General features: G+C 34.4%; 1 protein-coding gene across 1 annotated transcript; it reads right to left on the minus strand.

The window, feature by feature from the left end:
- Nucleotides 1-4,430: 4,430 nt before the first annotated feature.
- LOC107808429 (uncharacterized) lies at nucleotides 4,431-8,656 on the minus strand. Its single transcript, XM_016632954.2, has 3 exons — nucleotides 8,311-8,656; nucleotides 7,572-7,690; nucleotides 4,431-4,878 (listed from the first exon to the last, which is right to left on the minus strand). The coding sequence occupies exons 1-3, from the start codon at nucleotides 8,532-8,534 to the stop codon at nucleotides 4,619-4,621; spliced, it is 603 nt and encodes a 200-aa protein (XP_016488440.1). The 5' UTR covers nucleotides 8,535-8,656; the 3' UTR covers nucleotides 4,431-4,618.
- Nucleotides 8,657-15,559: the final 6,903 nt, after the last annotated feature.

The raw sequence follows: 15,559 nt of genomic DNA on the forward strand, positions 1-15,559 counted from the left end.
TACAACTTTAAGAAGATTACGGGGAGAGAAAAGAAGAAAAGATTGAAGAAGAAATATGGGGAGAGAGAAGAAGAGATACGTAGAAAGAGAATAATAAGTAACTAGGTTTTTTTAGGATTTGACTATATAATATCAATTTTTTTGGGTTGTCTTTGCCAAACGTAAAAGAAGGCTAAAAAATTGTCAATTCTCTGCATGCGTTGTCATACCATGCCATTACATGGACAAATTTGAACATTTTCCTCTCTAAACAATTGAACCTCTTAAAGGCCTTGTCTAGGCCCAAGAAAATGTTGGGCTGGTCCACTGAACAACGGCCCGCATACTGCCCTTTCCGAAAACGTAAAACCCCCAAAACGCAGCAAAGTATCACTCTCTTTCTCTCTCTAGGTTCTCTCTCCGACCTGAATAAACAAGGTGAGACCACTGTTCATCTCTCTCTCTATATATATATATGCCGCTATGCGCTTGTGTACGTGAAGTGGCTGTACCTTGTTGTATTGTTAGGGTTTACTAGGTTTTTAAATTTTTGACAATCGTGAGCTCTTTCTATGCCGTATGAAGATTTCATTTCTGTATATTCTTCAGATGTTGCATTAGTTTTTTTCTGTTTATATGCTCATTCATTTCTTCCTGATTGTTATATACATACTATGTTACTATATAGGTGCATAAAACAGTAAATATTGGAATTTTTAAGTGCAAGGATAATAGAATACTAGGTTTTTGTCTGTTTAAAATGATTTTGGGTTTTTATCATAACAATAATTATTGCTAGTTCGATTACAACTGCAATTTCCTTTGCACATTCGACCATATGAAATTAGTTATATGTCAAATAGGCGATGGATAGGATGACTGTTTGTGTGATTAGATCATCCAAATAGATTTTTCAAAGCAGAATTTTCCACTAGCTGTTGTTGTGGGAATGGGTATCTGACATTGTATTTTGGTTCGAACAAGGCTAGTGGAAAGTACACACAGTTCCCTAGTGATAGAACCACATCATCTAGATCAGTCTGCTTTTGATGTCATTGAATCATTGATTATCTGTAGATAGATTGGGAATTAGCATCATCTCAGTTCTTTGGCAGCACCGTTTACCTTGTGGCTTAGCTATCCTGTAAAAACCGATTTTGTTTATGGGCAAGAAACTGATTGAAAGTTGCAGAAGTTTATTGTTGAGTATAATAGTAGAGCTCTCATACCAGTAAAATTTGAGATTTGCCTTTTTTCGTTTTTAGCCAACACCATCAACCCCATTTTTCACTTGGTCAAAGCCAAAATTTTGATGCTCTGTTTTTGGATTAGGGAGAAATTTACTGACAGTAGTATTTGAAAGAAGAAAATACTTTGCTTTTCAAAATTTACTCTTCAGAAGTTTTCATGACACAGTCGAAATTACGAAATTTATCCATTCACCTTTTATAGTGTCTTCTTTGCCCCGATCTCTTTTTCTTCATTAAAAGGTTTTACAGGCCATAAACATATAGCCAGGAGTAATGTGAAAAAGCCCTCTTACTTCACATTGTTATGATGAAAGCTTAAATGAGTTCTCATATGAAAGAATCTCGTTGACTCAGAAAAGATTGGTTGTATTTTGTTATTTCGCTTTTGGTGTAAAGAACGGCCTCTCTACCTTCTCAAGGTAGGGGTAAGGTTTGCGTACACACTACCCTCCCCAGACCCTACCTTTGTGTTTACACTGGGTTTGTTGTTGTACTTTTAGTGTAAAGAGAAGTATGCAGATGAAGCTGAATCTCTCATAGAAGTCATAGAATCTCTGTAGGCCGAGCAGTATATAGTTTTTCTAAATTTTGCTATCTTTGGTAACTTGTAAATATGGTTTCCAGCACTTTGTGCTGCTGATTAATTTGTTGTTACCTATTCCAAATAAAAGAAGGTTTGTTGTATCACATGAATTAGTTCGGAAGGGAAATTGTATTGCTACTGAATTGTAGGTCTATTTCCAGGGAAAATGAAGAAAGGAATTCACCCTCAAATGCAATGGATATCCTATGTGACACAAAGTGGACGATTGATGCATGTTATGATGACCAAAATACACCAAACAGGCAAGGTTTATCACATTAGAGCAAGGCGTCAAATGGCTCAAAGTATTGGTCAGATTGCAAAGTTTAAGCGCCGGTATGGTGAGAAGGAGGAGGAGGAGGTGGAGAAAGCAGAGAAATGAAGGTTTAAGTTGGAGAAAGAGTGAATTACCAGTCTTGGGCTCTCTGATGATTTTGTGGATGAATTCATCCTTACTTCTTCCTTTTCATTTCATCTTAACTTTTCTGTATAAGGAATAAATACTAGTCTTCTTGTATGCTTCACCCCTTTGAATGTTTGTTAAACAATAGTGAAGAATCATTCTACGTTCTGTGCACACAAATTCAGTGATGCTTCCTGCGGCAATTATTATGGCTCAATCCTACTGTCAGTGTCTCCTTATTTGGAAGTATTTTATGAGGTTAAAGAAACTTTAGCGTCTCTATTTTTTTATTTGGAAATGTTGATGCTTCCTGTTCACCCGTGTTAGATGACCAAGTTCTCATAGTTTTGGTGTACTTTTTTCTACTTTTGTCGTAGTAAATTCTTGACCAACTTTTAAGAAAATGAGAAATTAAACTGTAGGAATTAGGTAGCATGCTTGTGTATCTCCCTCTGTTGTTGCCTGTCTTCAGTAAGTTGAAGGACAAAGCTGTTATAGTGTTTTAGTTAGTCACATTGTTTTATTGTTAAAAAGGTGTACACAATAATATGATTGTTGCTCAAAATTGAACACCATTCTCGTTTACCTGTTGGGAACAGTTTTATGAGATCTTCCTTTCAATTGTTATGAGGGACTTAAAAGTGGAATATAGGTCCCAGGGAGTCGTTTAACAACATATTTAGATGCAAAGGGTGGGGGAAAGGGATATAGCTTTGAGCTCTTAAGAACTTTCTATTTGCTTCCACCCTTAGCTAGTTAGTCAGCTACATTGGTTAGCTTCTCTGTATGTGTGCTTCAGAGTCGGATTACCAGCCTGAGGAGGAGTAACATGCAGTTATCAATGAGGTGAGAAAAATGAACATTTCCTATTTGAAGTGCAGTAACTACTGCATTTTGAGCCTGTGTTGATTTCAAGTGGTTGTAGTTTCTTTTGAATTACTATCTCTAGTCGCATCTGCAGAGCTGTTTGTTCTGCAAATATGCTAGTAATTTTGACAGGAAGTATCACATAGTAGCCTAAACTCTAGTCACCTTAGTGATTCAGTACCTAATCACAAGAAATTCTTTACCCTCCCCCCTGTGAATTAGAGAATAAAATTATACTCCTTAAATTATAATTAATTCACAAATACATCCAATAACTACTTGCAATCACGCCTTTAATTACTAAGGTAGTCATGCCAGTTATGTTAAGAAAATGAGTTGTATGCCCTTTTAAGTTTGTTGTTGATTCGTTCCTTAATATTGAAAGTCCTTTTTGGCTTTTGAATGTAGCATTGGGAAGCAGTGAAAATAACACGGGCTAGCCAGTTTTTGGACTGGTAATTGAAATATAGCCAGTGTTTACAAAGTTATTGAAAAATCGCCACTATTTTGCTGAAACACGAAAAGTTCCAGCATAATATGTTGGATTATGGAGCTCCTGCGTATAAACTTCTAGCATATTATGTTGAACTCTAGCACATTATGAAATTCCAGCACATTATGTTGGAATCTCATATGTAAAAAATTCGAACTCCAGCATATTATGTTGAAATATTTCCGGATTTTTAAGGGTGTTTTTGTTTAGATTTTATCTTTACCTGAAGAAAAAGTAGCTAAATTTCGATTACTTTTGAAACTCCGACTATTTTTCAATTATAAGTTGTAAATCTTGCTATTTCTAATTTTTTTTTCCCGGGAAGCCAAGGACTTTCCTAGTTTATAAATAGCTTTGATTCAACTCTAAATCTAAGTATTTTATTAAATATAGAGATAAATAAACTCACTCTTATACCACGTTACTTATCACTTTTGCAAGTTGTAGTTGCCTTACTGTATCTCCAACATGAAAACAAAATATTACAGATGAAAAACACAATCAGCAATCACTTGTCTATAAAATACGAGATTAATGAGCATTGGATCAGAACAGGAAATCGATGGTGGCATCGAGGCAACGAGGAGATAGTATCTCAAATACAATATAAGATGTATTTTTGTTAGCTTTTTGTAATCTTCACAAACTACCAGAATGAACTATGGGCTTAAACGTGCCACTTTAGCAAAGCTCAATATTACCTATATGAAAATCTTTTCCGTGTTTGAACACATTGACGAACTCATGTGGGCATTCCTTAACCAGAGGACAAATGGACAATATCTCAAATAAAAATGTAATAAAAAAAAAAAGAAATGCGCGAAATTACAGAAAGAAACACACTGAACATGAGGATGGACGAAAGGACAATAAATTCCCAAATATCTTCATTTTGCTCGGTAACATAACTCTATTAACTGTTTGTTCATTTTGCATCCAAGATTACAGAGTTTGAGGGATAACAAGGCATGAGTAAGATGTCTAATAGATAGGACAACCTCCTACTCGTATTCCTAGCAGAGAATGCAAGTGCAATAATCTCCTTATTCATCAGCACTATCCTCGCCTTCAACTTGTCCATCTTCATTTTCATTATCAGAGGGTTGCTCGGCAGCTTGCCCCTCTTCATTTTCATTATCAGAGGGTTGCTCGCCAGCTTGTCCATCTTCATTTTCAGTGTCAGAGGGTTGCTCTTTCATCTTGCCCTTCCCATTTTCCACAGGTTCTTTCAGCTTCGCTTTTTTGTTAGATTCTGTGGACTTCGATGATCCTGACTTCCTTTTAGAGTTCCTTTGTCTGAATACTGCAAAAAGAAAGAAAACATAAAGGCAAAGATAGCTGTAAGTTCATTCACAATAAACATTCTTTGATATCATAGTGCCTCACATGTAATCAGATAACTAAGCGCAGATAAAACAATAATCTATCACTTATCACACATATATCGAGACTGCACAGAGTTCCCTGAATTTTACCATTTAAGGATGTTAAATGCATGACAAGCAAATGATACTTTTCTGACTCTCTGAAGCTTATCACAAGAGGTATCTCGAACTAGGACACCAATTAGAATCAAAGATGATCCCAGACAAGGTAGAATTACAAATATTGATGGTTCATTATAGTTTAAAGTGGAGATTCAATGAGGTGATGATTATATATTCCATTAAAAAGGGAGTAAAAGAGGTTTGATTGTGTGAAATATCAGATAAATTGCATAACTGATGAGAAGAATATCTACATACATATCTGCATACATGTACAAAAAATGGAAAATAGTTTTTTCCTTCTAATTCATATGAAAAAATATTCAAATACTTGAGTATAATAAGTCGGGACATATTGGTTCTAATACTCACTGCATGTCCTGGATAGGTGAGACAAAAATACAAGTTGTTAATTTGTATATTTGCATATACTTGGTATTAAGACCGATAACAAGATCAGCGACAGCGATCAATAAGCAACATTATGCTCAACTTGTACAAGGTAAAGAGAGCTAGTGTGTCTGTCAACTCTCAAAATTATCCCCGACCTAAAATATGTTCCGATAGAAACAACTATGAGCATTTATTGTCTAATTTCAGCTCTTTTTGTTGTTTTGACCCTTAATAGAGTACCTCTGAACAAGCTTAATGTGAAACCTTGTTTCACATTTCTGTTCCTCAATAATTAGCCATCGTCGGAAGACAAAAACAGTCATCATTAGCAACCTTTTGTATTGGCTTTAGACCTGTGTATTGATACACATCTAGTCATCTACTCCTCTGATATGGCTCTAACAATATCTGGCCATACTCCTCACCAACTATTCATTACCTTCAAATCTCTTTGCCCTAACACAACAGAATTGGCATAGCTGATCATTTCCGACCTTTATTTCTCATTTTAACCAAATATATGTAAAAATTAAACGATTCTTTGCAGTGTGAGTAGCAACGAGGAAGTGCATAGATATTAATACTCCGGTCTTTCTTTCTACCTTCTTTATTTGGGTGGGAGAGAGGTTTCAGATAAAGCCAGAACGCCAACTTCCCATAGTAATGCAAGGTGATCTAATCTATTTGAACTAATGTACGTGGTACCCTAGCTTCTCCATGTTACTAAAATAAAATTGAAGAGTTTCAAACACAGAACATCCCATCTTATTCAGGAAGACCTCAACAAGTGCCATCCTCCAACTTGATGAGGCTGTAGCGCAGCTTTGGTTTTAGGAAAACAAAGGACAAAGAATTTTCTAGTCACTAGTATAAATATGCTTAACTGTTGACCTAAACAAGCTATCCGGTAATCATACACCTAGGGGTGGGCATAGTTGGGGCAAATCCAAACCAAAATCTGAATTTTTTGGATTTTTGGTTTGGATTTTCGGGTTAAGATATGGATTTTGGATTTAATTTTTAAAATTTTTGGATTTCGGATTGGGATATTGGATTTGGTACTTTGAATTTTTGGATATCCGAAAATCCGAAATTCTTATACTTTATATTTAGTCCATTATCCATGTCAATAGTACAAGTTCAATACCCTACCCATTAGATAGTATCTCATATATTCAATATTAATTACTAAGTAGTCTAAGTTACTATGAGAATACTTTCTATTTGAACATGATTTTACTATTTCTACTTCTTATCGGCCGTATTAATGTCTCTATTGTATTCTTTGGATAATAATTTCATTACTTGAATATTTCATTTGGATGATTAAGGTGAGAATGAGGAACTTTTCAGGCATTTAACATGAGTACTTTATTTGGATATTCATTTTTGTAAAAAGAAAAAACATCTCAATTTATAAACTCAAAACCGAAAATCCAAAATATCCAAACCGATTAATCCAAGACCGAACTTAAAAATCCGATCTAATCCGAACTTATTTGGATTGGATTTGGATTGTCATTTCTTCAATCCGAAAACCGAAAATCCAAATCGAAATTTTCATATGCAATCCGAACTGCCCGAACGCCCACCCCTACATACACCTGATCATGCTACATAACCTGCCAAAGGTGTCATTCTTTTGGCCTTTTGGGAACACACTAAAAGGGAAAGTGTGGCACATAAAATGGGATAGAGGGAGTAATATTTAACTCGACAGCTGTATTTGCATGGCAAAGTGAAGAAGCCAATCATCTTTCATTAGCCCGCCTCTGGCAAATTTAGTTCAGTGATATAACTTAGTTTTAGTAGAAAGATATTGCTAATGCTTTCAAGCAATAAGAAGAATAAGAGAAATCAGATTAACTGTTATCAACACTTTGGTTTGCCAAGTGATATACTATTCATTACTGTAGCACGTGTTCTCTTAATGCTGAAAGAAATATATAAGAAGTAAATACACACAACAATCCAGAAATCTGACCACAAAGATGACATGTGATTGTAAGAATTTGTGAATAAAAGGATTTGTAGGCCTAAGATGGAAACGTACTCAACATCATGAGAAAAAATACATAATCATTAAAGAATTTTAGAACAGTGAAAAGAAACTGACCCTCGAGAGAAGCTCTGAGAGGCTCAATGAACTCGGGAAACTCAATCTCTTCAAGAGCCTTGAACACATCCTCCGCATTTATCGTCTGCCTCTTAGACTCCTTGCATATGTCATTAGCACTGCAATTGAGCATCTCAAATGAGCTCACTCATTGAACTGGAATATTATAAAAGAGAGAAAGAAAACATTTTTTCCATCTTCTTTCAACATCCACCGACAATAATCCAATTTGTTCTCCATTTTCTCAGCTGCCAACACAAAGCATGCCTTTTTATGTTCCACTTCAACCAATCCATTAATTATTGTTTGCTCAGATCCACAACCGATCACTTTATATTCATTGATTTCCAATTTTTAGGGTCTCCCTACTACATCACACAAAATTTAACTATCAACCAGTAAAAGAATAGCCAATACACAGAACCACATTAAATCCTAGATCACAAAATTTCAGAAAAAAACTAAAGTCCCAAAACAAGCCAACTTCAAGTCAATTAACAATCCTAAATTTCAACTTTAAAAAAAAAAAAATGAACCTCAATAACATCACAATCAATCAGAAAAAAAGGATTAATTTTGTAAAGACTCTATAAAATTCTGGATCAAAAGAGCTCAAAAACACCTAATTTCACATCAAATCAATCAGTACTCTTTTCATAATTTCCGGGGAATTTGTGGAATTTTATTTTAGAAAAAGGAATAAATTGAAGTTAATATGCAAAACCCAGGAAGAGCTTACGTGGCGGAGAGGTAATGGATGAAAATGCGGGCGCTTTCGGAGAAGGCAAGGAGAGAGTCGCGGAGAAGAGAGATATCAGTATCGGTGGATAATTGGGAAAGCTTATCCTTCACAAGCCTGCGTACGATAGTCTTGGGCAGACCCTCTTGCTCGATTTGTACTGCTGCTGCTGCTGGTGGTACTTTCTCCTTGTCCTTGTCTTTCTGCTTCTCTATTTCCGCCATTGAAACAACTCTGTGTTTGGCGAAAACTGAAAAGATGATTTGGGGATTTTAGGTTTCTTTTCCCGCCATACTTGGGAGAGAGTATTTTATAGTGGGGAAAGGAGAGGGGAAGTAATTCGGTCCCACTGCAGAATTTTGGTAAGAATTAGGTATATGAAAATTTACGGTATAAAAATTGAGTTATGTTATAAAATATAGCTCAAAGTAACAATATATAACAAGAAAAAATAAGATAAGAGATATAGAGTGAAAGAGATGAGAGATTCTCATTTCTTCAAAGAGAAGAGAGATTCTTATTTCTTCTTCAATTGTGTGTTTTTTCCTATCTAATACAAGGCCTTTATATATGCATGAAAAGTGAAGAAAAATATGTCATTTAATATGTACTTAAGTATAGAAATATATATGTCATCGATTATGTCATTAAGCATTTGAGAAGATCATGGAGAAAGAGTAGACATACACCATAATTTGATTTTTCTTATAACACTCCCCCTTGGATGTCCATAGATAATGTGTCTCGTTAAAACCTTATTAGAAAAAAAAATTATGGAAAAAAAAATTCTAGTGAAGGAAAACGAGTACACATGTTTAGAAATACGCCATTTGGTTGCCTCGTTAAAAACCTTCAAGGAAAACCCAGTGGGACAAAACCTTGTAAGAGAAAAAGAGTACAACGCGTATTAACTCCCCCTGATGAGAGTATCAATTCACATCCTGAGTCTTCGCATCCCAATCTTGTACACTAGTTTATTGAAGATTGATGTCGGTAGAGATTTGGTGAACAAATCAGCCATATTATCACTTGAACGAATCTGTTGCACATTGATATCACCATTCTTTTGAAGATCATGTGTGAAAAATAACTTTGGTGAAATGTGCTTTGTCCAATCTCCTTTTATGAATCCTCCCTTCAATTGGGCTATCCATATTGTATTGTCTGCATACAAAATTGTGGGTAGTTTGTCACACCTCAAACCATATTTGTCTCTAATAAGATGTATTATAGACCTCAATCATACACATTCTCGACTTGCTTCATGAATAGCAATTATCCTAGCATGATTAGATGAAGTAGCCACAATTAATTGCTTAGTCGATCGCTAAGATATGACAGTGCCTCCACATGTAAACATATAGCTTTTTTGAGATAGAGCCTTGTGTGGGCCAGATAAATACCCAACATCGGCATAACCAACAAGATTGGGATTGCAATCATTGCCATAAAATAAGCCCATATCGGTAGTCCCTTTTAGATACTGCAATATGTGTTTGATTCCATTCCAATGTCTCCTTGTAGAAGCAGAGTTATATCTTGTTAAGACATTAACTGAAAAAAGTTATGTCATGCCTTGTAATGTTAGCAAGATATATTAGTGCACCAATTGCACTAAGATATGGTATTTCGGGACCAAGAAGCTCTTCATTATTTTCATGAGGTCGGAATAGATCTTTATTTATATCGAGTGATCTCACAACCATCGAGGTACTCAATAGATGTGTTTTATCCATATATAATCGCTTTAAAATCTTTTTAGTGTATGCTAATTGATGGACAAAAATCTCATATTTTATATACTCAATTTGTAGACAAAGACAAAATTTTATCTTTCCAAGATCTTTCATTTCAAATTCTTTCTTTAAACAGTCTACTGCTTTAGGAAGCTCCCCAGGATTTTCAATAATATTTAAATTATCAACATACACGACGATTATAATAAATTCAGATCCATATCTTTTTATAAAGACACAAGGACAAATTGAATCATTCTTGTACCCTTCTTTTAATAAGTACTCACTCAGGCGATTATACCACATGTGCCCTAATTATTTCAATCCGTATAAGAATTTTTGAAACTTTATTTAATAAATTTCTTGGAAACATTAATATGTTTCAGAACAATTTAAATCCTTCAATGATTTTCATTATACGCATATCAAGTTTTTTATGTATTGCCAGATTAAAACCTGAAATGACTACATCCACCACAGGAGAACATGTCTCTATATAATCAATGCCAGGATATTTACAAATCTTCTTGTGACACAAGTCGTCTTTATGTCTATCGACTTGACCTTTTTTTTCGCACAAGAACACATTTATACTTCCACTGGCTTTATACTTTCGGGTGTTGGGACTATCCATCCACCTTCATATTTTTCAGGTGAAATCAATTTTTATTGCGTATTTTTCATTTGGCCAATCATTTATCTGTCCAAATTTCATGACAGATTTGTGCTCAAGATCCTCGTCAGTATTAATAATATTGAGCGCTACATTATATTAACAATATCGTCGACGATTATTTTATATCGATTCTATTATTACCCAATAAAGACATAAGTTATTGAGATCTCTTTATCTCATTATTTTCAAGTACCCGAGCCTCTCCCATGAGGTCTTGTGAAGTGTTATGTCGTGGTGCTCTTCTAGAGCACTTGCCTCCTTATTATGACCATCTTGAACATTTGCTCCTCTTTTTCTTCAAGGAGTTTTATGTTTGGAACCAATTAGTCTATTATGCTTCATGCATGCCATAGACTCTATTCATTATAAACTTTATTTTATTTGGAGCATTAGCAGCTGGATATGACATTTAGCTTTGGGTCAGCAAATACGTCTGGCAATATTTTACAAATGAATTATCACTTGAACTGCAAGTTCACATTTTCTTGAACGAGGATCTAGATGCACTCATAGTAATTCATTACATACATTACTTTTTCAGTTGCTTATTTTCTCCCCTTATTGTTGGGATCACCAACACGTATCCCTAGCCTTATTTGGGGATCCATCTTTGTGCATTGTGGTGGAACAATTAAATCATATAACACATTCATATTTTTAGATGAAAATTATTTGATTCCTGACCCTGAACCGATTGTGATAGGGAGAGCTTATCATAACTTGGCTAGATGCGTACACATGCTGTTGCATATTAAATAATACATCACATACCAAATTTTATTTTGGCAGTTTTGTTCTCATAACCAATGGTTTAGCTATAATTGGAGGCATACAATTTCTGCTAAACCAAGTTGGATTTAAACCAGTATTATCACGATAAATCATCATAATTTATATTTTGGAACTGTTCTCTAATAATTTGAGCAATCAATCTTACAAAAGCCAAACTCCAAGTTGATAACAAATGCACATGTGACCATATAATAGATGCATCTATTAAAATCACATAATAGTAAACGGTCCACATGGCAGGTGACTGAGCACATATATTTATCACCTTTTATTCGTTCCGTAAATTAAGGGATCCAATTTCAACCTTAACTGGTATATCATGAGAATAAGCAACATAAGAGAATTCTTGAAGAATCTTATATTTCTTCAATATATGCCAGTGTAATTCTCAATTAATTTTTCGCATCATAATTGAACCGAGATGGTCAACCAGTCATGCCAACTAATATTTATTTCAGTAAACCTCTAGTTTACTTGTGACATATGATTCCATCATCATGCTTATATTTGTGTAGTACAAATAGAAAAAAAATAGGTAATCTTTCATATTTACCCGTTATGATTATAGAAATATGAAGATATTCAATATTCCTTTCATTTATAATCTCAATATGCCAATCACTTTGACTTGTACATTTAAAACTCAAAAAGTTTCTTTTGAGACTTTACAATATCAATGTCATGAATAATTTTATTCATCCGGGTAGTAACAACTTAATTTTTTCGGAGCTCTTAACAACTTTTATACTACAAGATCTTTTGTCACACCATTAATATGGTAAATGTCTCCTTCACGGAGAAAATTATATCATAATAAATTATCATGGTCAAAATCATCATAAGCAATATTATTTCTTGCTTTAATTTTGCCTTTAATAACCTTTTATAAGACGCAATAATTTTTTTTTTGGCATATCACATGTACGCGACAAATGACATATATATGTAACCACACAATAATATTTATTCTCTTTATTTCACTCAAACCTCCTGTAGATGTGAGTTGTGTGGTATTCATCTAATCATGCATTGCATGTCTTTATTCATTACTTTTATCACATATTGCCACATTCACCTTTAGGAATGAGTCTGCATTCTCAATGCTTATCACAAGTCACATTCTCTTCAAGGAATGGATCATAATCAACGGCGTGATTTATTATTTTTCATATCAATTTGATGGTAAACATTGCCTTCACATTTTGAAGGACTATTTTGAGAACACTTATTGTTCTCCTTTCATAATCATAGTGATGATTATTATTATTTTGATCTTTGGAATGCCCACGTTTATTATTCAACCACTTGTCTCAATTTAGACTTATTATGCACCGCTACCACATTCACTTCAAGAATGGAGCAAATCAAGTGGGACAATATTCATGGCTTTTCATGAAAAATATATTATTTTTCTTTAGTCATCATTATATCATCAATATGGTATAGTGGGACTCAAACCCAATATTTTACCAATATAAAGGCATGTTAGACCATAATGAATTGAGACTCAAACCCAATATTTTATCAATATAAAGGCATGTTAGGCCATAATGAATTAGGACTCAAACCCAACTATTATCATCATGGAACATCAATACTTAATCCTGATATCTTATCCTCATGGTGCATTGCGACTTGAACTAATTGAAGTTGATATCATTAATAGCAAAGGACAAAAATAATTTCAAATACGAAGGAAATTCTTACCTCTTGAGTTAAACTCTTCATAATGTCATTTTGGATATAATTCTCAACAATAGACTTTCGTTTACTCAAATCATCTAAGTAATTAATGTCAAACAGATATATGAAAATACAAAACAATATTAAAAATTCATGTGTGGTCTTTGCTGCAATAAGCTTACTTCAAGATGAAAGTGATATGACCAGAACATTAAAGAAAAATAATGTATCAAATAAAATAATATAGTACTACTAGTTACCATACACTTTTGTGGAAACTAAGTATTATGCTCTCTAGAAAAACAAAGAGATATAGCAGAACCTTTAGGTTAATCAGGGAATCAAAAAAAAAAATAGGGGACAAGTCTCTGTCTACTATCTACTACTATATGCTTTTCATATGGAAATGATTCAACATGTTAATTTGATAAGAACTATCATCAATGAAAATTTTGCTGTAGTACATACTTCTTATACTAATATTTTATCTTATTAAAATAAAATAGTTACGAGTATTATTATTATTATTATATATATTTGATAGTAAACTAATGTATAATCCTTATACTAGGCATACTAAAATCGTATTACAAGGTAAAACCATAAGCATACATAATAAAGGAACTTTGGAACCCCAGAATAGTAAGTTTCAGCCCAGAAAGCAGTAATCGACAACTCATTCATGGAGAGATAAGGTTCTATGCTTGTCACTTGAGCTTTAAATTTACAGCTATTTATGAGCTGGACACAGTTAGAGATAGACAAGAATTATGGGCTGAACTGAAGGCAATTCATAGTAGGGAGTAAGTACCTTGGGTTGCGATGGGAGACTATAATGCCGTATTAAACATCGACGACAGAATATATGGAAATCCTGTACAAAAAACTGAAGTGAAGGATTTTAGGGAGTTACTAGATGATACTAGTATGGCTGAATTGAAGATTGTGGGTCGGCAATTTACATGGACCAATAGCCATATCTATAGCAGGATAGATAGGGCATTGGTAAATGCTGAGTGGCTACTGAAATTTCCCCAGCTGGATATACAGATTATGGATCCTCATTTCTCAGACCATTCCCCTCTATGCTTGAATGTAGAAGTGAAGTCCAAAACGAAGCCTATATCTTTTAGGTTCTTCAACTATGTGGCAGAACATGAAGAGTTCTTAACAGTGGTGAAGGTTAGATGGGCAAAGCGTGTTCAAGGCAATCAAATGGAAAGAATCTTGGCAAAGCTGAAGGAAGTAAAGTAGGAGTTAAAGAAACTATGCCCCCATAATGCAAATAGTATTGAAAAAAAAGTAAAGACATCGAGGCAACAATTGAAGGAGACCCAAGAAATGATGAGGAGCACCAATCAACAACAAGGATTAATTGACAAGGAAAAAGAGCTGAAGCTAGAGCTGGAAAAGTAGTCTTTGAAAGAGGAAAGCATAATGAAACAAAAATCTAGAAACCAATGGTTGAATATGGGGGATTCAAACATATCCTACTTCTATGCTTCAGTAAACAATAGAGTGGCACAAAACAACAGCAGAAGTCTAATTACTGAGACAGGAGTGTTAGCTCAAACAGAAGAAGAGATCACTACTGAAGTCACTAACTTTTATAAAAAGTTATTGGGAAATGCAGCCAAACAATTGCATGTAGAATCATGAATGAAGGACAAAAGTTGAACAGGGAGCAACAACTGCAATTGATAGAATCTGTCACTGAGCAAGAAGTATATGATGCATTGGCAAATTTAAATGATCTCAAAGCCCCTGGATGTGATGGTTTAAATGCTATTTCTACATGAAAGCTTGGCCTGTGATTGGTAGGGAGGTAACTGAGGCTATCCTAAACTTTTTCAAAACAAATCAGATGTGTAAGGCTATAAATTGCACCTTAGTCACCCTCATACCCAAAGTACCTAACCCATCTACTGTCAAACAATTCAAACCCATCTCTTGTTGCACAGTCATATACAAAATCATAGCCAAAATCATGACCAAAAGGCTGCAGAATGTTATGAACCCGTTAATTGATAAGAGTCAATCTGTTTTTGTGCCCGGGAGAGTTATTATTGATAATATTTTGCTTAGTCATGAACTTGTGAAGGGATATGGAAGGAAAGGAATATCACCTAGGCGTATAATAAAGGTGGATATGCAAAAGGCCTATGACTATGTTGAGTGGCCTTTCTTAGAACAAGTGCTAATAAGTTAAAATATTCCTGCTAATTTTATGGACTAGATGATACAGTGTGTGAGGAATTTGTCATACTCTATTAATATCAATGGAATACCTAGCACACATTTTCCAGCAATGAAAGGGCTCAGACAAGGAGACCCCCTCTCCCTATACCTGTTTGTTCTAGCA

Source organism: Nicotiana tabacum, chromosome 9, assembly GCF_000715075.1.
Source record: "Nicotiana tabacum cultivar K326 chromosome 9, ASM71507v2, whole genome shotgun sequence".
Lineage (NCBI taxonomy): Eukaryota > Viridiplantae > Streptophyta > Magnoliopsida > Solanales > Solanaceae > Nicotiana > Nicotiana tabacum.